The sequence below is a fragment of the Haliotis rufescens genome, unplaced genomic scaffold, assembly GCF_023055435.1.
Source record: "Haliotis rufescens isolate VD_foot unplaced genomic scaffold, xgHalRufe1.0.p SCAF_11, whole genome shotgun sequence".
Taxonomy (NCBI): domain Eukaryota; kingdom Metazoa; phylum Mollusca; class Gastropoda; order Lepetellida; family Haliotidae; genus Haliotis; species Haliotis rufescens.
The window spans coordinates 29,821,974-29,849,526 of record NW_025963791.1 but is presented as its reverse complement, the minus strand read 5'-3'; the positions used below and the strand labels follow the sequence as shown (position 1 = coordinate 29,849,526).

General features: G+C 39.8%; 1 protein-coding gene across 1 annotated transcript; it reads right to left on the bottom strand.

Moving 5' to 3' along the window:
- Positions 1–3,345: 3,345 nt before the first annotated feature.
- LOC124132594 (interferon-induced GTP-binding protein Mx-like) lies at positions 3,346–19,473 on the bottom strand. Its single transcript, XM_046496575.2, has 14 exons — positions 19,269–19,473; positions 16,215–16,433; positions 15,606–15,758; positions 14,967–15,121; positions 14,354–14,492; positions 14,014–14,212; positions 13,177–13,252; positions 11,210–11,332; positions 10,178–10,328; positions 9,290–9,534; positions 8,447–8,564; positions 5,699–5,785; positions 5,353–5,420; positions 3,346–4,078 (listed from the first exon to the last, which is right to left on the bottom strand). The coding sequence occupies exons 1-14, from the start codon at positions 19,330–19,332 to the stop codon at positions 3,857–3,859; spliced, it is 2,019 nt and encodes a 672-aa protein (XP_046352531.2). The 5' UTR covers positions 19,333–19,473; the 3' UTR covers positions 3,346–3,856.
- Between the last annotated feature and the right edge of the window lie 8,080 nt (positions 19,474–27,553).

The following is a 27,553-nucleotide window of genomic DNA, read 5'->3' as shown; positions in this document are numbered from 1 at the left end:
AATATTGCTCGAAAGTTGAAGTCAAACAGTCTTGTGGAAAGTGTTTTGTCACTGAATCTTTATACATCAACCTACATATGAAACAAAGAGGCGGTCTCACTGGTCTCCTTTATTTCTAGTTCAGGTGGGTAAATCAGTGGAAGAGAATAGGCTATTTGATTGTTATTGAACGATATCAGATCATCGAGAAAGCTGAAGTTAAACTTCTGGGCCAAGTTGCATTGTTTTAACTTGGCCAAATCCGAACAGAAATTCCGATTCATATGCCTAAGGAAACAGATCCGCAAGAAGGGGAGCACAATTGGTGCCCATGGGGATGCCTACTTCCTGCCTGAATGTCTTATCCCCAAGTTTTACGTAGATGTTATCAATGAGGAAGTCCAGCATTTCACATATTGTTTTCTCTTTAAAAACATATTTCACGTGAGACAATGGTCCCAGGACTTTAAAAAACGTGAACATGAAAACGTGCTCGGTACAGAAAGCAAAACATTAAGTAAATACATTCATTCATGTGGTCATTTACACAGAAAGATTCGTTAACTCGGCCATAGAACATGATATGCCCTGGAAGAGAATGGTCTCGCTCTACAGTGTTCGAATTTACGAAGCTCTTCTGCATACAACTAACTTGAGATTTCCTATGTTAATTATGTTTGTGTAAGCTTAGTCATTTCCATTTTCATCGGTTGAATTTCATTCCCTGAACCTTTGGTCAAATGCAGAAATAATAGAAACATTAAATCTGGGATCAACATCAACCAAGTCAGCGAACCTGGCCACCCGATCCCGTTAGTCGCCTTTTACGACAAGCATAGTCACCTTTTACGGCAAGCATGGGTTGCTGAAGACCTATTCTACCCCGGAATCTTCATGGGTATCATGTTTAACGCCGCACACAGCAATATTCCAGCTATACGACGGCGGTCTGGACCCGAAAATTCAGTGATTGACTTCATGAGCAATGGTGTACGCAAATGGGATACGATTACATGCATTAACCAAGTCAGCGTGCCTGACCACCCGATCACGTTAGTCGCCTTTTACGACAAGCATAGTCACCTTTTGCGGCAAGCATGGGTTGCTGAAGACCTATTCTACCCCGGAATCTTCATGGGTATTATGACTTGAACAAATTATGACGTATTTATAATCTGAAAACTACTTGCCCAAGTCCACCTCCCACATGCCGGCAATTGTAAGGGAGAAGCAGTTACAGAGCCAAAAATTCCTTTTGGGTGAATTTAAGAGCATGGTAAAAAAGGTCATAATTTAAAATATTCAACAACAAAATTGGGAACATTTAAATGTAAAATATACCTGGCTGTCCAGTTAGTGAGTGAGTGTAATGGGTGTAACACCGCTTTGAACAGTATTCCAATTATATCACGGTGCGTCAGCTTAATGTGAGAGTGAAGCCCTAAGTTAATCATATATCATTCAAAAATGGCTGAGAAATATCCACAAATAGAGTTTCACTATAGCAGATTGGATTCGAACGTGCTGAAGTAACTGGGGTGTCATCATTGGTTGGATTTGTTTGTTGCTTGTTTAACGCCACACACAGCAATATTCCAGCTATACGACGGCGGTCTGGACCAGACAATTCAGTGATTGACTTCATGAGCAATGGTGTACACACATGGGATACGATTACATGCATTAACCAAGTCAGCGTGCCTGACCACCCGATCCCGTCAGTCGTCTCTTACAACAAGCTTAGTCGGAACAAGCATGCCTTGGAGGCCATATTGAAAATGGGATTTAAACCTCTTGAACAAATCGGAATGTTATCATTGGAGATAACCAGCATGTGAGGTCTCAGGTTCATTGGTAGAGTGGTTTCTAAGGAGAAGTTGTTTATGACGGATTACGGACAAACAGGCCATGACATAAGCTCACTTGATTTTCTGTCGGGTGAGTATATGACGGCTGTCTGTAAATAATCGAGTCTGGACCAGACAATCCAATGATTGACATCATGATCATCGATCTACTGTTACGAGTGGAAGTGGAACGAAGGGATACACTCCAAATCCATTTGCACAATGAAAGGATCGCACAACAATTAAGACAGATATTTATTAACAATGCATGATAGATTACCAATACAGCTAAGTTTACTATGGGAGAATTAGGCTTGGGCTACCATGTACAAATAATATCACCATCAAAGGGCTACAGCAAATTGTATACTTATATAGTCACCCTGATGTCCATGTTTGATTGTTCACTCCACTCCTTGGTCCACGAAAACACATATATCCATAGTTGCACATAAGCTCACACTGCAAGTTTTCCAAGGCACACATTTGCAAATATCAGCATGATTTCTAGTTGAGTTTCACAAGCCCCGACATGGGATACAATCTCTCACACAGTGTTCTGAACTTTAACATTAAAAATGAGGAGGTTAAAATACAGGTCTGGCCAACACCCAAGAAGCAGAAAAACTAACTATTTTTGAATCACCACCACCTTATACTATAATGCTGATTAGCTACAAGCTTCACTTGTGACATAATTACTTAACCCGCTCAGTCAGCCAGCTCCCCAGGTGTAGTATTCAAGCAAAATTACGCAACCCAAGCCTTCTTGTTTCAATTCAAGTCTAAATGCATCTGATATACTAACAAACATATAAAAGCATACACCCATACACATAACACTACGCAAATCGGATACGAAGACATGTATCAGCCAAGATAGCGAGTCTGACCACCCGATCCCGTTAGTCTACCAACTTGAGCATCGATCCACGCAATTGGGATCGATGACATGTATCAACCAAGTCAGTGAGCCTGACCACCTGATCCCGTTAGTCGCCCTGTGATATGCACTGCTTGGAGTACCGGTGATGCTAAATCATGTAATTGGTCGATGTGATGTAATGAGACCTGATTACGCGTCACTGAACATGTATTACTACTTTGGATAAGGCAGGGTTGGTTGATTTGTTTTTTAACGCCGCGCTCAGCAATATTACAGCTATATGACGGAGGTCTGTAAATAATTGAGTCTGGACCAGGACTATCCAGTGATTGATATCATGAGCATCGATCCACGCAATCCGGATCGATAACATTCATTAACCAAGTCAGCAAGCCTGACCACCCGATCCCGTTAGTCGCCTTTTACGACAAGCATTGTCACATTTTACGGCAAGCATGGGTTGCTGAAGACCTATTCTACCCCGGAATCTTCAGGGGTCGGATAAGGCAGGGAAATGATTTGCGAGTATTGTCACGTTTGAGTGATTATCAGGCTCAGCGATAATAAACGAAACCTTAGACTGAATGTTTTCACGACATTCCTGATTTGTAGAAAACCATAAACCAAGTAATAAAAGCTTAAACGCATTTAGAAAATGAACAGTTATAATAACACGTAATACGGAATGATACATTCGTCCATTCCAAAACCAAAATGGCTTCGTTTCCTGCCATGGAGAAACTTTTTATCCGTATAAATAAAAGAGTCCATTGTACGATTCCCAATACATCATTAACATATGTCAATGCATTAAAGAAATTACAGATGGGTTGTCAGGACAACGATGATTGGTGACAGAAGCAAGCAGAGACACAGCGGGTCCCAAAAGTACCAAAAGGTTGAAACGATGCCACAGTCGAGTTATCGTGCATGGATGGACGGAAACACACCTGGCGATGATCACTTGAGTTGCCCCTTCTTGCAGCATACCGATCGCTTGATTCCTGCTGGCTTGGGACGATTCCCAATACATCATTAACATATGTCAATGCATTAAAGAAATTACAGATGGGTTGTCAGGACAACGATGGTGGGTGACAGAAGCAAGCAGAGACAGAGCATGGATTGACATTAATGAAATTAATTAGATTTTGTCAAGTTCTTCCTCCGCCAGCTGGAGTCTCTCGTGACGAGACTTGCATTCCCTCCTCTTATAGGCCATGTCTGCATCTTCCTCGATGTGGTCCATGGTCTTTTCATCAGAAGCAATGTCCATCAGCTGGGTTCGCATATCCTCCACCTGTTCCTTGAACACGTGCAGCTGAATGATCATGGGGATGACGTCACAGAGACGCTGTGCAGCAATCTGAAACAAATGTACACGAGGATTGGTAAACAGAGAGCAGAAGTTCTCTCTCCTTGACCACGCAAAAGAAGTACATGAAAAGATTCCACTTTCACTGAAGAAACACGAATACACTCGTTTCACTTATTCATTCTAGAATGCAATGCATATACTCCCGGCAAACCACAAAACTAGCACAGGGTACATTTTAGACCTTCCGATTTGGTTGCATGTTCAGGGACGGGGTTCTCACTATATCGGTGTTATCTTTTAATGAAATGGCTTGGATGAGGCTGGTGTCAAAACATTGGCAGGGGACGTTAGATACTAGCATTTAATCTTCAGTGTCGGTTTTGGTGATGTATGGCAATCCCAGAACATTGGCGATTTTAATCTCTTCTTGGTAGTATTCAAGAATCGTTTACGTGAGGGTAACATCTAGATTCTTACTAATAAAATGAATTCAGCTACCAGGTGACGGAATTATGTACAAGTCAAAACAATGTTAAATACTGGGTATTACGTAATGAATATACGAGAAAGAGACGACAGAGTCAGGTTTTTATGTTTATTGAGATTAAACGAGTTGCCTATTCAGACAACTGTGGGGCGAGCGAGGGTGTTGATGAATCTCATTGTGTTTGTAAAGTTTGTAATCTTAATGAAGTGAACATGTCATACATGTTTCGTTTGTCTGCCCTATCGATACAACAATAAGAAACAGGTATATACCAGTTTACTGCTATGACAATCCAACATTCTACTCCTACAAGAAACTAGTAGGCAACAATTCCTGTCATATTCTTATGTATTAAGCAAAATATGTCGAGGAATGTTTGACTATACCAGCGGTAGAAATTTGCACTAGTCCTATAATTCTTGCCAAACTGCCCAATAGTTAAGGTATCCTGAGGACTACCAGAAATCTGCCATTTTTAAGGGTTTTGCTATATGTTATCATTATAAGGACCTCTCAGAAATATGTAACTGTTTATGTATGAAATAAGTTCTAAGCCTCAAATATTTTGTTGATGTCAGATAGGCATATCGACAAAAGCTTGAGTCAATCGATATAATTCTTCGCAAAAATAAGCTGTTGTTTGGAAAATGAGGAAAAACTTGAACGTAATGTCGCCCTTCAGTGTCGCACTATCATGTCTTATAATGTCTCCAGTGTTATATGGGGGCTGTATCGGGTTTGAAGTCTATGCATGACATATGTTGAGAAAAACAATTGCCGGGCGGGTCAAATTGAAAAGACACATTCATCATGGAGTAAGATATAGCGAATGTACCTGGTAATAGGATTTTAGACTCAGCAATGCCTTGCCGATACCGTTCACATCTTCATCCTTTACAGAGCCTGAAATGTAGAAACATTCTTATAAAAATGTTATAAAAATCATATTGTGTAACTATGTACTCGGTAGATGCATATTCATTATCAGAAGGAGTAGCTTCAGCGTGTATATTGTTTCTATATACACACTATTCGAGGAACTATGTTAATTTTGATAAAGTTATTAACAGCACTACATATAGTGACTGGGTTCAAATCGCAGGAGTCAAGCAGATATTACATTCTGATGTATTAAATGAGAAGTCCTTTTCGTGATCGTGACGCTATCAATACGCCAGTACCTAACTGAACGTTATATTTTGACGCTGCCTTATGTTTCCTCTCTGCTTCCTCCTCCTCTTCTTCCCTTCGTTTCTTCTCTTCTTTTCCTAGAACCGACAATAAACATTCGCAAAAGGACTACATTACATGTTCACTACTGAGAAATAAACAGATTTTGATGGTCACCATGGTAACAGAGCCAACAAATTTAGAATTAACAAGAAACAGCGTTATCACCATCGCCCGCCATGGGGAACATTAGAATTTTGTTTGTTCATAAAGTAGTGAATATAAACTATAAAGAAAGAGTCCTATAAAGCCTTAAGAACGGATAGTCACAAGGGTCGCTGGAGTGTCATCAGAAAAAAATATTAAATGAAAAAAAATATACACACAAAAGGACCCTTCTCTGGAAAAAAATTATGGCACTAATTCTCGTATTCAGTCTTAATAAGTATCAATTAGATAAGCTAATCTCAGTAGTTTCTTTGAAAATGTATCCCTATCGTAGACACTATACTCTTTCTAACATGGATCAAGGGCAGTAACTGTGTATACTCCAACTCTGAAAACGTTCCAGCTCCTCACATCGTCATCCCGTTCGCGGAGCTCTCTTACACTATCGCTCCACCAGACAAAGCTCCCCACTGTGATAGGTGGCTACAACCATGCTTGGAGTTGAACTCGCAGCCGACTGCCCGTGACACCGAATACTCTTACCCCAGCTAAATTATTTTCATTGTTTGTCAGTTTGAATTTGTATTTCATTTCAACTATCATGTAATTGTATACATACAATTTTCGAAATCAGTCTTGACAAGTATCTCTTATATAAGCATGCAAATTTTCATTCATGTAATTTTAGTAGAAAACCTGTCACCATTTCACGCATTATGGCCCAAGTTGAAATGCACGGCGCAAGGGTCATAACTCATTTAAGACCACTAAAACAGTGTGGCAAATTTCATTTCTATAACTTTAAATTGTTATTGAGAAAATGTGTCTCCTTTGAGAAGCGGGCGGATGGACGATCTCCGATGCTAGTTTCATTGTTGACTTTGTTCATTTGCTTGATTGATTATTCTTAAGCGAACTTCTGCGCAGCCAAATATATTAATGCATTTAGACAACGCTTATTAAGTGATTACTGACACAGTCCTTTTAGAAAGTGAATATCTCCAAAGCGTATTTTGGTATCAAATAGATCAATACTTGTCGGTGAAAGTATATATGATGTATGTCCAGTCATGCGAACACTTTTCTAACATTGGAAATCAAGTGAGGTGAAATTGGGTTTAACGTCGCGTCCAAGATTATTGCACTTATATAGCGACATGCATGCACGTGTGTGTGTGTGTGTGTGTGTGTGTGTGTGTGTGTGTGTGGCTGCTTGTACTAGTCCGGACTGATGCCGAATAGTGCTAGCCCATTGAGATACCATGCCGAAGTTTAACATGAATATCCCCACTCCGACACATTATACTGACTCCGAGCCGACAAGTCATGTTTTAGCCATTAATGCCCATCGCCAGACAGGTACCATAATTTAACGTCTTTTGGTATGACGCGGCAGGGGATCGAATCCCTGACCTTCCGCTCTCCGGGCGGACGCTCTACCTCTAGGCCACGGAGGCGGTCGAAAATCAAGTGTGTTTTATCTGAAAATTGTAAAGTTGCATAACGACCCAGGAAAAACTCGAAGAGCACATATTCATAGAATACATGATTGAAGACGCATCTTGGAAGAAGCATAACCAGTTGCAAGTCAAGTGAATTCAGAAAACTTTTCGGAGACCAGTCAATGGATTTGGTTGGTTGGTTTGTTGTTTGACGCCGCACTCAGCAATATTCCAGCTATATGACGGCGGTCTGTAAATAATCGAGTCTGGACCAGAAAATCCAGTGATTAATATCATGAGCATCGATACACGCAATTGGGATCGATGACATGCATCAACCAAGTCAGCGAGCCTGACCACCCGATCCCGTTAGTCGCCTTTTACGACAAGCAAAGTCACCTTTTACGGCAAGCATGGGTTGCTGAAGACCTATTCTACCCTGGAATCTTCACGGGTCCCAGTCAATTGAATGATGTCAGTATACTTGTATTGTAACACCTACACTTCTTGGTGTTTGTTTTTCTCTCGAAAAATGTTTCGTTAGAAACTGTAAATGTCTCATTTATCTCGCCAATCGAGACTGTTCGTTTCGGAAAGCACCATTTTTATTACTTGACCAGCTTGTATTCATTCCCATCAAACAGGAGTCTCGTCGGTTTCAAGGGTAATTTGTTAAAGTTGATTTTGTATACAATCATATCCGAATGTATGATAAAGAACTTTCGTGACGCTCAATACGTTTGTTTATAATTTTTGAGAATTTGCAAATTCAGAACTACTTTTTAAGCCGCAACCACAAGGGGTGGTGAAACGGCCTTCGTGTCAGGTAGGCAGAATTTACGTTTAAAGATTTACATTTGGAATATAGAAAACTACACAAAAAGTATATATAAATTGGATATTCCATGTGTCTCGTGAAATGTCATGTTTCTCTCATCTCGTGACTCGACACGTGATATATCTTCTATATATTCATAACTCTATTTGCTGTACGAGCCAGTTTGTAGATATGTCAAAATATGTCGGTCGTATAGTAGTCGAGTAAATAGTCGAGTCGGCACTAACAAGCCAAGTAAATTTAGAAATATTCTTATAGATACCGAGAGACCAGTCAATGGGATGATAACTGTATTCACTGACTCCACTTACGTAACTCGCCGCCATACGTTTGATCCTGGGAGTAAACGAGATTCTCCATCTTGAAATACCTCTGTATTTCCTCTTTGCAGTCATTTTGAGTCGCTTTCCTTGTCTTCATGATAATTTCCTGATGATGTAGAAAACAGAAATATTCCAAGAATTACAATAATACATACATTGCACATGTAAGATGTCTACTGATGTCTATCTGATATTATAGCTAAAATGGACAGAATTATCATCGCCCGCACGTTATCAGAAATGGGCGGGCCACTGTAACCTGATAATGCCCTCCTTCATCGGGCAGTTAATGGAAGACCTCGGGCTTCTGCAAATTATAATGCCCTGAAAAATAGCATTACCCTTATATTATTACCTACGAGGGCAAACATATAGGGGTTCATAAAAATCATATGTGCCCTGGGGTCATATCAATGTATACAACAATGTATTGTTTCTAAACATGCAATCTCGAAAACTTTAACATGGGGGTATTCCGGGTTTAACGACTGAAACCTTACAATCTAGACCATCTATTAGCCATTCCAAATGGGTTTTTTGTTCAGGTTTCAAATTTGAAATCTAGAATTTGTCAAAATATGTTTCGAAGCGTAGTCGCCAATTTGAAATTTGTGCCGTAAAGCACGAGAAAGCTGCCTTCTGATTGGTCATTCCATTGGTCGGTCAAAGTTCGCGCAAGGTCGGTCTGACGTGAACCGCAATGGGATGTCCTCAGATCTTTGTTTAGCGGTAGCGAGAACTAAGATCGGATTTTAATGAGATTGCCTTAGCTCATTACTGTGTGAAAGAATACGATTAACTAAAGAGAAGGAATTAAAATGTGTTAAAGACCTTTGCTCTGTCTGCAAAATCAGGGAATTTCTCGAAACACTTTTCTGATAGAATCTTTAGAATTTCTATCGTCTTGCTATGTACTTCGTCGAAGCAGCGAAGCGCAGGTGTTTCCAATCTCAAGACGTATTCCCGAGCATAACTTTCAACCAGTTCAAATTTGCCAAGAAAATTACAGAACTCTCGACCTCGGGACGCTTCCATTCTCTGTTGTAGTTCGGTCTTCAGTGTCCGATCCTTTGTGTCTAGCAGGAGAAAATACGTACATGTATGTGTCAGTCAATGTATTGTGAACAGAAGCACCTGAGGTCAGTTTAAAAGTCCCTAACAAACAATTCAGTATGTTAATCCTAATTCAAACAAAGAAGCCACGGTTCAGTTCAGCTATTGCCACTCGATGAACTGTTATTATGGTTGATAACGAAAGACTACGATAAATGATTCCCTCTATTCTTTACGTGCTTTCCTTTCATTCCAATAACGTGAATTAGTAATATTATAATAAGTGAATTGTGAAATATTTCTAAAATTAAATTTTACAAACGAATAGCAAAAGCATTGGAACAATTCCTGAATCGATCCTATGCAAGTGACCGCCGCCGTGGTCCAGTGGTAGAGCATCCGCCCGGAGAGCAGAAGGTCAAAAGGCATCGGTTTAGATCATGTGTAGGCAACGTTCATGAAGAAATATTGAACTGTTTATGAGTTATTGATTATTGTCGGGATTGATATTTCTTATATTTTACTTCCCCTCGTTCAGTTTCAATTGTTTACCATGGTCTCTGTGCTAAAATGCAATGTGTAAATCAGTGATGTGTAATATAGCACAAAGTCGCGAAAATATAAATGCCTCTAATATATTCTCAAGTAGGTATGCAATCTACATGCCTGGTTGCTCTTGAGCAGCGGTGTTATGCAACTCTGCGAAAGACCGTCGAGCAACACTGAATAAGGTGTTAATCTGTGGCGGAAACTTGGGGTCATCGCAACGTTGTCCATTCGTCAACGTGGTGGCAATGTCGATAAACTCGGTGACCATCTGTGACAACATAACACCTCATAAAATATTGCTTCCATGAAATTACTTTGGTGTTTCCTCCAAATAAGTTTATAGATTTGGGAACATGTGTAAACTTATAAGAATATGAATACATGTATACACTGAATCGGCTTGTAAACGGAAACAATTTCGACAACACCCGTTCAAAGTTCATAAATGGCATACAATTGTTATTTTGTTATTGCATCGTCATCATGGATTGCTTGTTATTGGTTTATACTATCTTACCTGTTTTATCTGTTGAGTCATTTTAGTCAATGTTTAGTGCAACTAATTTTATATATTGGGATAACACTTTCTTAGTAAAGTACATATTTACGTACTTGTTTGGGTTGAGTCCCATCCGTGATTCGAACCCTCACTGCCACCAATATGTAACATTAGTTACATTTGACCACTTTCTAAATGGCACCGTGTGTTCATGGCTTTCAGCCACGGGATTCCTGCCAATTTACACTTGTCAGAGGGGTACACAAAGTACGTGATCTTGACAACCAGTTGTCGGACTTTCATTATGGTGGAAGCCTCTGTGGCTGGGTGGGTTAGAGCGCTGACTTTGTGTGCTGGCGATTAGGTGCCTCACTCTGGCAGTATTGGCTCGAATCCCGGATGGGACTCAACCCAATAAAGTACGAGAATGTGAGCTTTACTAAGAAAGTGTTATCCCAATATATAAAATTAGTTACATTTGACCACTTTCGTGCGTTCAATGTATATTTAATTCCTAAGAAATTACATTGGCGTAGCCTCTCTACTAACTGACTTCGATTACCCACATGGGGATGACGCCTTTATTACATTATATGCCCGTGAAATAAATATTTCTAAAAGGGTTATTTAAACCCAACTCAGTCACTTACCCGGAGAGCCATCTGCCGCTTCTCTGAGGCTGTCGCTGGCGGATCCTCGCCAAGTTCATATAAGTCACGCTCCGTCTCAAGAAGTTTGTTGCGCACATCCTCCTTCAGATCCGGTAACAGTTTCTGCAACATTGTTCATGATGAGCAGTGTCAAATATAGAATCCCTGTTTGTAAGTAAACACAGTATCAACCCCTTCCCAGCCATTTCACCAAGACCACAGAATCTATTACATGTACTTCCGTTTGGGAAAAAATTGGTCTTCTAAAATAGACGCTCATATCAGATCTTGTAGCACGGATTGCAAGCGGTACCTTTGATCCTACCCGTGCTGTATCATGGTAGTAAGAGCACGGTTTGTTAAAGATTATTACCATTGGCTGATGCCAAGATCAGCAAGCCCCGCCTAATGGCTTGAGAAATTTCAAACTTACGACAATGTTTCTTCAGTGTTGTACAGTGTTCAAGAGTAATAACGTAAATAAACCAAAAAACAATAGAAATGTTTATAACTTTATTAAAAGATTACAATGTAACTGTCAAACATAAAAACAACTGGACACAGAACGCATTTTGCTAAATTCGGAAAATTAATAGTTGAAATTTCTAATATGCCTTTGAAAATTCCAAAAGTTACACTTGATTTAACAATTAGATTAAAAGTTAAAAACGTTTCGAAGGCAGAAAGCATGTGACGTCATATTTAACGTCATATTATACGTAACTAAATTTTACACAAACTCGCGCAATTTTGGAATGACCGTCGCAACCCGTGCTTACAACACACTTACAACACACCCGCCCCTCGGTCCTTTTGTCTGTCAATCAAATGCCATGCCAAACCGTGCTCTTACTGCCCAAACAACTCGTCTTGGTGTGTTGTAACTATAACTAAAAGGACACGTCTCCATCTAACCTACTTCATTCATTTCTAGTTTCAAGTTTCAAACTACAGTAAACTACGGTTATAACGAACACGCTTATAACGAACTTACGGATATAACGAACTTACGTTTTGGTCCCGACTATTTGCTGTAGTTATGCTGTATATATGCTTATAAAGAACTACGGTTATAACGAACTAAAATTAGTAGTCCCTTTGAGTTCGTTATAACCGTACTTAACTGTAGTTTCAAACAGAAATCCCCATGCGTCTAGCTACCTTGATAAAAGAGTACTGTCACTTACGTTTAACCATATCGTTCCGTTTCAAAAAAAAAGTTCAGTACTTCGAAACTTGGCTCAAACTGCCTGAATGAGAGAATAATACGCACTTCCAGTTAATGCAAGCATTTCCGGTTTGAGGAAACACAATGCTGTACAACTTGAAAGGAATGCCTCTAGCTGCCTTGATAATAGTTATGTGCATTTTTATCACAGAATTTCATGACATTCTTCGCAGTTTGGCAATGCACTTATAATTTTATAGTTGTAAACATTGGTGCTAGCTCTCATTAACATGTAATACAACAGGTATTTGTTTCAGTACCTAAATAGGCAGAACTACTTCGAGAATGAAGGTCACTTGAAACTTCAACTTGAATGTCCTACTCTAGCAATAATATGTACAAAGTTGCTCTTGTTGAGTTATCGGACATAGAATATTTCTTTCAACATATTTATTTGAAGGTTAATTTGGCCTTCAATATTTGTCACATGTTGTAGAGTTACCAAGAGTTATTGTTTGTGTGTTGTTTAACGCCGCACTCAGCGATATTCCAGCTATATGACGGCGGTCTGTAAATAAACGAGTCTGGACCAGACAATCCAGTGATTGACATCATGCTCATTGATCTACGCAATTCGGATACGAAGACATGCATCAACCAAGACAGCGAGTTTGACCACCCGATCCCGTTAGTCTACCAGCGGGTTGGTCTTACAGGGTGAAAATCCAAAGGCAAATGCTGTGTAAGTGCGTAAAATATATTCCAGACAAAGCTAGAGTAACTATTTTGGTATACAAACCTTGATGTGTATCTTCAGCTCACGTGACAGTCTACCTGATAAGTTGGGGATTCCCCACTGAGATGGTCGCAAGGAGCTAGAACATAGGAAACATACATGAAACTCATAAAATAACATGACTGTTTAAATAGGTATAATGTTACCCTGGCTTATTTTTATATGGCACTTATGATATTTATCCCCATCTTGAAAGTAAACGGCAGTCGATGGTTGAACGCAATCACACCCAGTGTGATATAGATAATAACATACTGGTCTTTACTGTAAATAATGATAATGATGGTCGCAAGGAGCTGGAACATAGGAATTTCTGTTGTTCTTTAACGCCGCACTCAGCAATATTCCAGCTATATGACGGCGGTCTGTAAATAATCAATTCTGAACAAGACAATCCAGTGATTAATATCATGAATATCGTTGGTTGGTTTGTTGTTTTACGCCGCACACAGCAATATTCCAGCTATATGACGGCGGTCTGTAAATAATCGAATCTGGACCAGACAATCCAGTGATTAATATCATGAGCATCGATCCACGCAATTGGGATCGATGACATGCATCAACCAAATCAGCGAGCCTGACCACCTGATCCCGTTAGTCGCCTTTTACGACAAGCATAGTCGCCTTTTACGGCAAGCATGGGTTGCTGAAGACCTATTCTACCCCGGATCTTCACGGGTCTCATGAATATCGAAGCGGAAGTCGATAGTTGAGCGCAATCACACCCAGTCTTATACAGATATACTGGTCTGACGTCTTAACTGTAGATAATGATGGTTTCATAGATGTACATGTATGTACAAAGCTGTATGCCTGTCAGTGCAGTGATAACACTACCTAAAATGTCTGTGACTTTTGAAGAAATCTTCTTCTACTTCTAGCGCCTGTTTCAAGGTTTGGCCGTCCGATATAGCTTCCTGGCCTCGACACTTGACAATGATGTAGCCCTTGGACAGTGTGAACTCCATGTTGTTGAGGATCCTCACCACGCCCGACTCGGCTCCCTTGTCCAGCAAGTCCGGCTTTGTTAGAACTCCTGTGCAGATTCATTTTAATATTAAAATCCCATCGAAAAACATATGTACATGAAAGTATCAACACAAACTTAGAGATCAATATCATTTAAATACATTTTCTGATTGCCTTTTTAAACATTTAACGAAAGTGATCAACCTACCCAGAGTTCTGCCACCTTCGGCATCAAACTCCTTTGCCATTTTGAGTGCCTCACATGTGGCTATATCCACATTACACTGTAGAACAGCAAGGATGATAGTCTCCTGGCGTCCAATGTATTTACGGATCATATTTTTAATCTGAAAAAAAGATGGTAACTGATTTAGAGAGAGTGAGTGAGAATGGTTTTACGCCGCTTTTGGCAATATTCCAGTAATATAACGGCGTAACTTATTTAGAGGTGCTCCAGTTTATTAGATAATTTACAGACAGAATTTAATATTCTAAAACTGTTTTATATTGTTGAAAGGATGTACATATCAGTTCAAAATATTCTGGGGTGTACAATGTATTGAACAACTATTCTATGAAATTCACTATTCTGATCAGAGGTTTAGAATAACAAAAATATCCTTTGAATGAAACATTTGATATGGCGTCCGCATAACCAGATCGATCTTTCACTGTCTTTAAAAAAATATTTTCTCAATTGTATTTTGATAAGATTTTTTATATGTCCAGCAAATGGTTAAATTGTACTTTTCCTGGCCGAATGACATGTTTTGAAAATGGGTATAACAGTGTCACTGTATTACTGTGACGTCAGAGCTTACCCTCGCTTCAATATCAAACGGCTGACCCTCGACGGCGTTCCTTGCAATACCTGGCAGGTCTATGACGGTAAGGTCAGGAACATCTGATGACGTCACTTCCAGAGTAATGAGTTCATCACTGATGCCCTTCGCACTATCTGTCATTTCCTTCTGAGCTGTATGGAACATACCAATAGCACGTGTCAAGACAGCAGTCTAAACTCCAAGTAAAGTCCTATTTAAACAGAACTCAGACCTTGCAGAACTTAAATCTTTCAGTTGGTAGGTCGACCCGTGAGGATCCGGGTTAGAGTAGGTCTTCAGCAACCCATGCTTGCCGTTGAAGGCGACTTTGCTTGTCGTCAGAGGCGACTAACGGGATTAGGTGGTCAGGCTTGCTGACTTGGTTGATGCATGTCATTGTATCCCAATTGCGTAGATCGATGTTCATGATGTCAATCACTGGATTGTCTGCTCCAGGCTCGATGATTTACAGACCGCCATATAGCTGGAATATTGCTGAGTGCGGTGTTGAAAAACAAACAAACAGTTGGTAGGTCAGAAGTATATTGATTTGGTTTTAAGTGAAAATGAATATATTAATTCTTAGTTCTTGTTATAACGAACATTTGAAAATCAATATATTTAATTGTTTCAAACCTTTCCGCACGAGCTCTCCGACGCTCTCTCTGTTCAGAATGATTTCCTCATGGGCCATGTCATACATGTCCTTGTACATTATCTTTCCCTCCCACATGTCCTCATCCTCTGAATGCTTCATCCGCATCTCCAACGGGCACCTTGTTACTATACCTATATAAAACGAATCACTTCGAATTTTCAAATGTGTTTGAGAACATAACTAACTTGATCAATTTTTGTCAATGCAATGTCGCGAACTCAGTCCGGGCTAATTTGCAAATATTATATGATTTGTGACGTTCATAATATTGCCAAATTGATTGCAAGTTGATTCTGCTGTTTGCTAAACTCGGACATGGTCAAGTGACTTTTGACCTTTTCAAAAACGCTCAAGCTTACTATCGACGACATCTGACTTAAATTAAAATATACCATACACCCGAAAGATGGCTTTGGACTTTCAGCAGACTTTCCACAAATATGTCTATTCTATGTATTTGCCCAAGCTGTTAACATGTTGATCCAGACTCAGTTGATATACATGTGTATGTACCTGCCTTACACCCATTTACCGTTCGATGTAATTGTGTTGTTTTGCATAACACCAGCCTCTGAAACACAACTTACCCGTTCCTCTTGGCAGTTGAACGCCAGAGATTGCTTCAAGAACAGAGCTCTTGCCGGCACTCTGGTCCCCGATGACGGCGACGGAAGGGAGGTTGATGTCACTGTCCAGACCATACCCTCGGAGTCTGTCCACCAGGTCTATCAGAGGGCGCACCTCAGCGTCGAAGGACAAGGTTAAGGCTTTTGTTCTCTCTTCTGTTGACACTATAGTCATTCTCTCTGTGGACAGGTTGACAATTTATCAGTGAGTAATTGGGGTTAACGCAACTTTGAACAGTATTTCATCTATATCATGTTGGAGCGAGTAAAGGCAGATGTCCATATTAGATATTTTCCATTTTAGTTTCCAATGCCTGTAGCTACATCAATAACATAAATATAAGCATTTCCGGCCTAATGATATTACTGGATTTTCGTAAAAAAATGAGTGAGTTTGGTTTAACACCGCTTTTAACAGTTTTCCAGTTATATCGCGGCGTGTCAGCTTAATGTGGTAGGAATAATGTGGTAAACGTCCGAGACCTGCATCACTTCGGTGAAACCCACGGGTACGGTGCTGACAAACATAGAAACATAATCGGGGCGAACTGGGATTCGAACCCACAATCATAGGTTTCTGGCGTGCCCAAGGGACGAAACTCTGCACAGCGAATTGCGGCGCCTAAGACGACTGGGCCACCCGTGTCCCCCTGTCGTAATAGACGACGATGCTTGCCGTAAGAGGCGACTAACAGGATCGGGCGGTCAGGTTCGCTAACTTGGTTGATGCATGTCATCGTATCCCAAATGTTCGATGCTCATGATGTCAATCACAGGATTATTTGGTGCAGATTCTATTATTTTCAGACCGCCGTCATACAGCTGGAATATAGCTAAGACAATGACATCGACTCAAATATACTTGAAAGTCGTCTTCAATGGTTCATTGAGTGGATGAACAACTGACAACGGGCAAAAACTATTTAAAAAACGTTTTTGACCTATTGATCCACAACCGCTTGTCAAATAACTTTCAAACTTGACATGTTTCTGCAGTATTACATGCTTCACTTTTATGTTTTTTTCACTTTGGTCAGTGGTCACCCGATCATCCCAAGGCAAGAGAGTTAACTGACTTTTAAAGTCCAGTTTCCACCCTTGTCGAACTAGGCTGGAATTCCTGGGCTCGATCGTAGCACCACCAGTGGCTATTACGAGTTATGTCCTTTCTATGCCTCTCCTATTGACCAATCAGATTTAACCTCTCGTATCACTTGCATTTGCTTCCTACAAAACGAAGTGCATCAAATCACGTGAGCACCTTGATTAAAAACATGAAAAGATTTAGAAAATATCTGTTGACAACGAGTTAGCGGTGCACCTGCTTTGCAAATCCTGCAGTCGACCGAAATCTGCATGACATTTTACGAACCGGATTTTGATTTCGGTGCGCGATTTTGATTGGACTATGCATATAGACTCGTTAGTCCAGCCAAAATGTAACTCCATAATACCAGCCTAGTTCGGCAAGGGTGGAAACTGGACTTTTATAGTCAGTTAACTCACTTGCCTCGGGAAGATGTGGTCACCCCGGGTGCATATCATTTGACTTTGTTTGAGCTACATGTCTTCAAAACCCTACTCCTCTGAATGTACCCCTTAAAATGCTTCTAAACATTCTCAGAATTATTTCATTATTGTTTGTTTGTTGTTTAACGCCGCAATATTTCAGCTATTCAACATTTTCAACAGACAAGGATTAATTTTATACTTGTAGTTTACTGTAGTCCGGATTTTATTGTGCTAGACCACTGAGATACCATGCCGCAGTCTAACACGGATTCCCCGTTTAAATACAGTATACTCAGCCGACGGGTCTTTGTTTTATACCCTTAATGCCAAGCGCCAGGCAGGGTAACAACAAGTACCATATTTTAACGTTATTTTGTATGACGCGGCCGGGGATCGAACCACCTACCCCCCGCATTCCCGGCTCTCGAATAGACCACTGTTCGGCAGGATATCGGAAACATCATGCATGTCGAAACAGACAACAACAGATGAAACTGAATGAAAACTCAAACTGTTTATCAAGCTGACTGTAAGTTTGTTTGTTTGTTTGTTGTTTTACACCACACTCAGCAATATTCCAGCTTTATGACGGCGGTCTGTAAATAATCGAGCCTGGACCAGACGATCCAGCGATTGACACCATGAGCATCGATCCACGCCATTGGGATTCGGTGACATGCATCAACCAAGTCAGCGAACCTGACCACCCGATTACGTTAGTCGCCTGTTACAGCTGTTGCTGAAGAACCATTCGACCCGGATTTTCACGGGTAATCTCATTATTAAACATCAAGACATAAAAGCCGTTTCCCAATATCTCCTTTGGCTGCGACCATATAACTTTATAGTTTCTGCATGATGTGTCATTTTGTTGCATTTTTTTTAAATTAAGCTTTTTTAAAGGTAAAACAAGCATGCAATGTGCATAAAAAGATATTGAAAGAAGCGTTAGTATAATATTCATTTATCAATGCAAGGGCCTTGTGCAATCGTACTGTTCTATTCATGTGGACGATTCCAGGAAATGAATTTACGTCATACGGCTTTTCACCATGATGACGACGTGTTGCTACATGTAGACCACCATGACATTAACAGACAAACTTGTTATACATGTTATAGAAAGCGTGGGCAGGGTCCAGCAACCACTGCAATTTGTCTTCACTGACAAAATATATGACTGCAAACTATGAATTAAGCAGACAGTTCATTGTTACGCCCTTGTTCCCTTGGTATGCTGCGCTGGCTACAGTGTAGCGCCAGCGCAACATACCCAGGAAACAAGGCTGTTCATTGTCACAGCGCCGCTCGGTAAGAAAGGACACTCGAGTGGGAGTTGTTCAGGAAAGAGCACACGTTAATAAAGTTAACCTGTGGCATAAAATATAAAATAAAGTGTTATGATATGATAAGTATGAATTTACAGGATAAAAAATACAAAAACACGCACAAAATCGTTTTGCCTTGATTTCCACCAAGTGCATCGATTCTACCTATCCTTACCTGTATTATCAGGGGAGGGTGTCGTCGGAATAGAATGGCGGTTCCTTTTCTTGTTTCCCCCCATCGTATATGTCTGAGTTTCTTCTGGCTGCGTCCTCCTACGTCAAAACAGCACGATTTACGAAGCTTGCATCCGCTTTGAGCTTTGAGCGGGCTCTTATCAACCGCTGTTAAGTTCTAGACCTTGTTCGTTGCAAAACCTGTTACAGTTCTGGGAAAATAAGCATCCTAGTTTCGGTTTCGGTTTCTGTGAAAGGTACACGTATTCAGCAAGCCTGCCACCCTGCGTTGTCATTAAGCATTTTAATCTTTTTTAATATGATATATTGTATTCCCCAATTCATTATTTTGTGTGAAAACGCCAATTTGACATTAAAACATATCTGTCAAGGCTGACACATATTAAGAGATGCACTGAAATGTTTAGCAGTTACAACATTTGATATTATAGGAACTGGTCATTTATTATACCTTCATGAGATGATGTACAGTAAACTACGGTTATAACGAACTCAAAGGGACTACTAATTTTAGTTTTTAATGGCCTCGCTTTGAGAATGCGAAATGTGATATCTAAAACTGGCCCCTAAGAGAGATAAGCACTCTCTTCGATGACATCTAGTTCAACCGCCCCAGGAAGGCAGAGAGTAACACACAAACATGGTGTCCTGCTATGTCTGCAGTAATATTTGTGTTAGTACATTCGTCAAAGAATAACACAAAACAATATACTTCAGTATCTTTTAAATGTTATTATCACAGATAGAATCAAACTGTTATGTAAGTGACTGATTGTCAGGAAAAGCATAATGTTTATGTTACATTTGTTAATTATGCTCAAAAATACACAAGGATACTATGTATTAACAACAATATGATACAACTTTTACAAACTGTCAACATCACAGATATTGTTTTCATGCATTTACAAAGATGTTATTATGTTACAGTTCCATTAATTTCAACAGGCATGAATTCTGTGATTAAAGGGGAAATATAGGTTATTAACTGAGGATCATTATCATGTTGATGAGTTTGCCATATCATGATTAAAAAATCATGATAGTGTTGAGCCCCATATTTAATTTAAGTCAGAAAATTCCATTGACATGTGTATCTGTTAAAAGAATACATGTAATATATTTAGTTGTGTCAACAAGATAGTCCAACCATGCACGAACCTCCACCAGGGCAAAATTTCCATCACTTTTATCAAAATTCCTCTCCACTATCGCTGGACAATAGTTGGTACTCTTCATTAGGAATATTTAAGTAGTCTCCATCAAAATATTTGTTAAAATCATTCCATTCATAGTCTAATGTCGTGTCAGTACCTTTTGAAACTATACTTTCTGTATCTGCACATGTATAGATATTATGCCACATTTGGAAGACGAGGAGTACAATGCAAACTGTATATACAGATGATTATTTCATATCTGTATGTTTAAAAATATATCACTTTCTTAATCCAATCAAGAAACAATAAAAAGAAGTATCTCCCTGGCATTACCTTGCAATAAAAGTCTAAAAATGTATGGCAATTTGGAGCAGACGACAGTTTTCCATTTCCAACCAATCCGGCGTCTTGGTTTGGTCACGTGACCCAAACACGTCATTATGGGGGCAGAATCAACTACTGGCTTCTGAATGTTTTTCTTCATTTGCACAGGATACAAGTGCCAATACAATTTAATAAATTGTTTGCTTAATTATCCCACAAGACTGTAGTAATGACAGTTTGTTTTTAGCACTTGTGAGATAGAAAGATCCTGGACAAGAAGTATGTGACCCTCCAGTCACATCGTTTACCCCTAATGAAGAACTGTCCATTTGAATAGATGATATCATTATATTTACACAAAACAAAGACGATATATTTGACCTCGGGTGACAGGTCTTTCACCACGATCACAGATATCAGCGATAAAGTGTAAACTGTTGACACAAAGTGAATTCCAGAACCAGCTATTTCTGAATGAAATGTTTCAGAAAGGGTGATGCTCTTTAACCAACCAGATTGCTACACTATACTAAAGCTCCACCTTTTTCTGTGATTGACTCTTTTCCAAATACACCAACAACCAATACAAAATGTAGAATAATGCCTTATATGGCTTGAGATAAAAATATCCTGATATTGAAGTTGAACTACAGGGAAAAACTGTACAACCGGAAGTGTGAACATATTACTTTTGCACCGTTTACTGGAGTCAGGCTGTATCATTATATCATGATAATTACTTATAATTGGAGGTGGACCTATGATGAATTCATATGTGAAAAAGTAAGGGCTTCTTTTATTTTAACTTCTAAGTAAATAAGATATTTCTAATGACACCACTTTCTTGTTGATCAGTGGTGTTTCAACCTGGTATCAAATTACATTATCCATAGGCGCTGTAGAACCAGAACGAGGCGGGATCCCCCTGCTATAAGCAGGCTTTACTACTGAAAGTGTAAGCTGGTTAAGTTCTAGACCTTGTTCGTTGCAAAACCTGTTACAGTTCTGGGAAAATAAGCATCCTAGTTTCGGTTTCTGTTTCTGTGAAAGGTACACGTATGTTGTGCCCTTAAACCTACAATGGTCTTAAGTCTACAATATTCATGAGTGGGCGTGGCTTGTGTATGCACACGACACTTATTTCGTACGCACTGCTTCTCAATTGAACCCGGAAGTGCATCGAACTTCTGCCGTGTTGTGACAGCCTGCCACCGTGCGTTGTCATTAAGCATTTTAATCTTTTTTAATATGATATCTTGTATTCCCCAATTCATTATTTTGTGTGAAAACGCCAATTTGACATTAAAACATATATGTCAAGGCTGACACATATTAAGAGATGCACTGAAAATTAAATGTTTAGCAGTTACAACATTTGATATTATAGGAACTGGTCATTTATTATACCTTCATGAGATGATGTACAGTAAACTGCGGTTATAACGAACTCAAAGGGACTACTAATTTTAGTTCGTTAAAACATATATATAACTACAGCAAATAGTCGGGACTAAAAAGTTAGTTCGTTATATCCGTTAGTTCGTTATAAGCGTGTTCGTTATAACCGTAGTTTACTGTACTTGTAAATAAATAGATATAACCGTCACCTGATCGCAAACACCACATACAACCCTTATGATTATCACGTTGCAATATATAGATGTTCGACATTTCTAAAAGGAAAAGTAGATCTTTCCCGGAATTACATATATAATCGATATATCTCAGTAACCAAGGTAGAAAGTAGGAGACATTATTCAAGGAAAGCAGATAAGGTACACGGGCCGAACAGCTTTGTGCACAGAATGCAGTCAATAGTGTTCCACGGGTCTCAACTTGTCGCGCACTTTACAAAGGTATGATCCCGCTTGAGGCTCTACCGGGCTACAGGTTGGGATAACCTGCGAGACAGAGACGCTGGTTTGATAGCCTTACACAACTACTCCCAGTGTCCAAGCACAGAGGACGGATGATGAGGTGCATACGATATCTCTTACAACAAGCTCCATCGACTTTGCTAAGATGTATATTTCTTTGTTTGTTGTTTAACGCCGCGCTCAGCAATATTCCAGCTGTATGACGACGGTCTGTAAATAATTGAGTTTGGACCCGACAAGCCAGTGATTGATATCATGAACATCGATTCACATACATGTAATTGCAATACGATGACAGGCATCAACCAAGTCAGCGTGTCTGACCCCACTTACGACACGCATAGTCGCCTTTAACTTCAACCATGGGTTGCTAAAGACCTACTCCAACCCCGATTACAACGCAGTAAACTTGGTGGAGTGAGTGAGTGAGTTGTGTTAAACGCCGTTTTTAACATTATTCCACTCATATCACAGCGTGTCAGCTTAATGTGGAAGGAAAGCCCCAAGTGATGCAGGTCTTAGACGTTTACCACTTCGGTGAAACCCACGAGCACGGGTATGGTGCAGACAAACCTAGAAACATAATCGGGGCGAACCGGGATTCGAACCCACAATCATAGGTTTCAACTCTGCACAGCGAATCGCAATTAATTGAGTCTGGACCAGACAGCCCAGTGATTGATATCATGAGCAACAAACAACGCAGTTGGGATACGATGACCTGCATCAACCAAATCAGCGAGCTTGATCGCCCGATCACGTTAGTCGTCTCTTACGACAAGTATAGTCGCCTCTTCACGGATCTTCACGGGTCCATTAACAGTGAATTCATTCCACGTTCATATTGTCCTATAACAGTTTACATTGTCTACGTTATGTGCGTCTAAGCCATAAACTGAATTGCGTCATGAACTTTCTTTCAATCGAAGTACAGCTAGTAATACGCCATGCCAAAATCGATGAGCTCGCTGTTCAAATTCCGCCCTTTACACATAATTACATTTGACATGGCAAGGTCGAAACCTTATAAACTATAACACGGGCTTCAATTCTATACACTTAAATCGATGTGACTGCTAAGCACAATAGAACATGTCTGTCCCTATCATTACCACATTAATGTATCTACTTAAGGAAAGGATATATACATGGTAAACGTCTGCAGTTGGGATGGCACGTGGCAGCCACCTTTACGCTATTACATAATCGTGATACTTGGCTGAAATACTTGTCATGATTACAAAAGAATATTGGTTTAGGTTGCAACGAATTTGATTCTCCCACTTATACCTATGATACAAAGATGCATATTTATGCATACAGCGAGCATTGTACACAAAGGCTTCTATGACGCAGTCATCATGCTCGCTCTCATTTTCTGTGAATTAAAACATGTAAGGCGAGTTTGGCACCATCTACCTGAGTGGTACCGTCAGTTGCTCGATAATCTGGACATGACAATTTTAGAAAGGTGTATGTGCATTAAAAATGCGGGTCTGAGGCAATTTGACAGATCAAACAAAATTGATCATGGTAACGAGAGCGGAATAGGTTCCTTAATAGATAAGATAACAAACCTAACAAAACTAGTCAAATTGTCAGTGATATATATCGAAGTTATTTCATCAAATGGTATTCCAGTGAGGAACAATGCACCACGGTGAATAGCACCTGTTAAGCTATTGACTTGCACGCCGCCGAGAGTCTGATCAGATGTGGAAGGAAACTTCAGCAACGGAAACGCCCCGTAGATTCGTTGGAGACAACTACGACAACGGACTCGGAGTTCGACTGCATTGAGTTAACAGAGGCTTCAGCAACAACAGCTGCGCCATCTATAAGGCGATGACATTGATTTTAATGTCAATACGGACGTCAAATATATATACATAGTGGAATATTGTTTGGATTAATACACATTGAGAAACAAACCCATTTTGGAATAAATGCTGGAGCTAAGTCTCAACCATGTCAATAAATACCAAACTGAATGTGAAATAATGTGACGTTTTGTGTGTGTCTTTAAGTTCTAACAATATATTCAAGCTGCAAAAGAAAACATGTTCTGTTTAATTTATGGTAGTTGTGGACAGTCAGAAAACGTGCAGGAAGGTGAACACGCTGTCCTCACAGAACACTGAAAAATACTGACTACTGTCTGTTATATTTGATTCAAATAAAATATGTGTCTGAAACAAATCAATAACACAATTCAGTTTGAAACTTTGAGCAAAATAGGAGTTTCATCCATTCTGAAGACATGATATTAATATATCTTTGGTTTTATTGACGCCGAGGAGATGGCTTGAATATGTAGTGAAAGATGTATTATTTCATTTCACTAAGCATAATATTATCTTTTTTATTGAACTTTATATGATGCACAGATATTTTTCAGCTGGTATATCGTTGACTTTGTTGGTGAACAATCTGTTTACAGATAACACGTGCATATGTACGATGTTGCAAATGAAATTGTAACTTGTCTGTGACCATATGTAATAATTATACCAAACTCCTGAGTCGGCATGGAGAGTTTTCTTAAAGACGCTACACCAATATCTAGTACATGAACATGTCATAACGATGTTAACAACAAACCATACTTGAGTTTGTATGTTTCTGTAATGTTTTCTGTGCCATTATGGGGCGACGGGTGGCCCAGTCGTCTAAGGCACCGCAGTTCGCTGTGAAGAGTTGCGTCCCTTGGGCACACCGTAAACCTATGATTGTGGGTTCGAATCCCGGTTCGCCACGATTATGTTTCTAGGTTTGTCAGCACCATACCTGTGCTCGTGGGTTTCACCGAAGCGGTAAACGTCTGAGACCTGCATCACTTGGGGCTTTCCTTCCACATTCAGCTGACACGCCGTGACATAACTGGATTAATGTTCAAAGAGTCGTTAAACCCAACTCACTCAGTGTACCATTAGTTGTCAGAAGCAAGTATAGGTGATAATCAGGATATGAAGAATTGTGGATTTTCTTGAACATACGCGCGCTGTCACCTCTCACGTCACGCATGGTATCTCAGTGGCTTTTAAAAACACGACTAGAACAAGAACTAGCACGCACAACACACACGTACGACACACGCATTCACGTGCGCAAGTATCACATGCTTGACGCACGCACGCACGCACAACACACACACACGCACGCACACATATTCTGACACAATTGGTATTATTCCTGTAGATTTGTTTTGCAGATTAGTGATTCTGTATAATGTATAATGTCCTTGTTACTTCACAGTAATGGGGGCGGTCGGGTAGCCTTGTGGTTAAAGCGTTTGCTCGTCACGCCGAAGACCCGGGTTCGATTCCCGACATGGGTACAATGTGTGAAGCCCATTTCTGGTGTCCCCCGCCGTGATATTGCTGGAATATTGCTAAAAGCGGCATAAAACCATACCCAGTCACAGTAATGTGTGGTAATGTAATAATAATTTCTTTATGTGAAGTTAACACGATATACGGCATTTCCATTGGTCGGTCACATGACCGCGAAACTGAAGTTCATAGATGGGGCTGGTAGAGCCACATTGGCAACTAGAATAAAATATCTGTTGAACATACTTGGATTTGGTCTAGTTTGGTTTAAACAGGGTGTTGGTGACATATAACCCATTTCCTTAGAATTTGTAGGGAAAGATTGCAGGATTTTTGGAAACAAACATGGGCACTATTTATAAGTGAAACAAGTAAGCTTAATAATTATTCCATTATCAAATTAGTGTTGGAGCCTGAAAGGTATTTGCACAATATGAAGAGTAAAAATTTAAGAATTGCTCTTAGTCGATTCAGATGTGGTAACCACAAACTGACTGTTGAAATTGGGCGCTGGGGAGGATTAGATTTCCACATAGATAACAGGAAGAGCGAGCGGTTTGATTTGAAACTATATATTATAAGTGAAGTTACACCAGAGATATAATCAGATTACACAGAATCGTTGTTGTTACGGTTATTAAAGTTTCAATTATTCTGCAAAAGTCTGTTCAAGTATTTTGTTTAAAATAATCCGAGGAACTCTTTTTCTCAGTGAATTACATGGCTATGGAAAACATGTATCACTACGCACGATCTATACGTAAGATTTCGACAAGTTGCTGATGTTAATGTTTAATGCAATTATTCCTTAATTTGGAAGCAAAAATGTGAAAATGATAAATAGAATTCATCACTCGTGTTTTTAATATGGGAAATATCAACCTCGTCCCGTTTATCGGTATTTGCCTCGCCGAAGGCTCGGCAAATACCGATTAACTAAGACTCGGTTGATATTTCCCATATTAAAAAAAAACTCGTGATGAATCCTCTATTTATTACATCGTGTTACTTGTATAACAAATTCAGAAATATGCTTTTGCCAAGTATTTGCACTATAGTAATCTTTGTACTCTCGACAAATTTGAGAAAGTTAAGACAGATAATTCTTTTTCAGAATCTTTAGCACTGTATGTTGTTAAATGCACGCAGGCAAGGCGGGTTTCCAACTTTTTCAGTTTGTAGACAGTAATAAGCAGTGTTTTTAGTGTAAAAAGTACTGCTTAGAGCTTCAGTAGCAGAGCCATTAGTGATGTCATTTGATTGTGACGTCATGGCGACCCTAATACAGTTACTAAATGAATTGCCGTTCATGGTCCTCGTGGTCAATTACGCCATGACTTTGCTACTCGCCTTGTCCGCCGCGGCTCGGCTCTGTCAAGGAGTGATTGGTCTAACGACGCTTACTCCAAGTTGTCTCTATCAGCATTCACACTCGCATAATAAAGAAACGCAACACCATCTTTATACTCAGTTAGTTTTACTTACTCTCAGCCGATCTATCAATACAGGACAGGATCAGACCGGCCAGACTCGTCACCAAATGGGGGAAACTGAGAACGATCGGGATTCGAC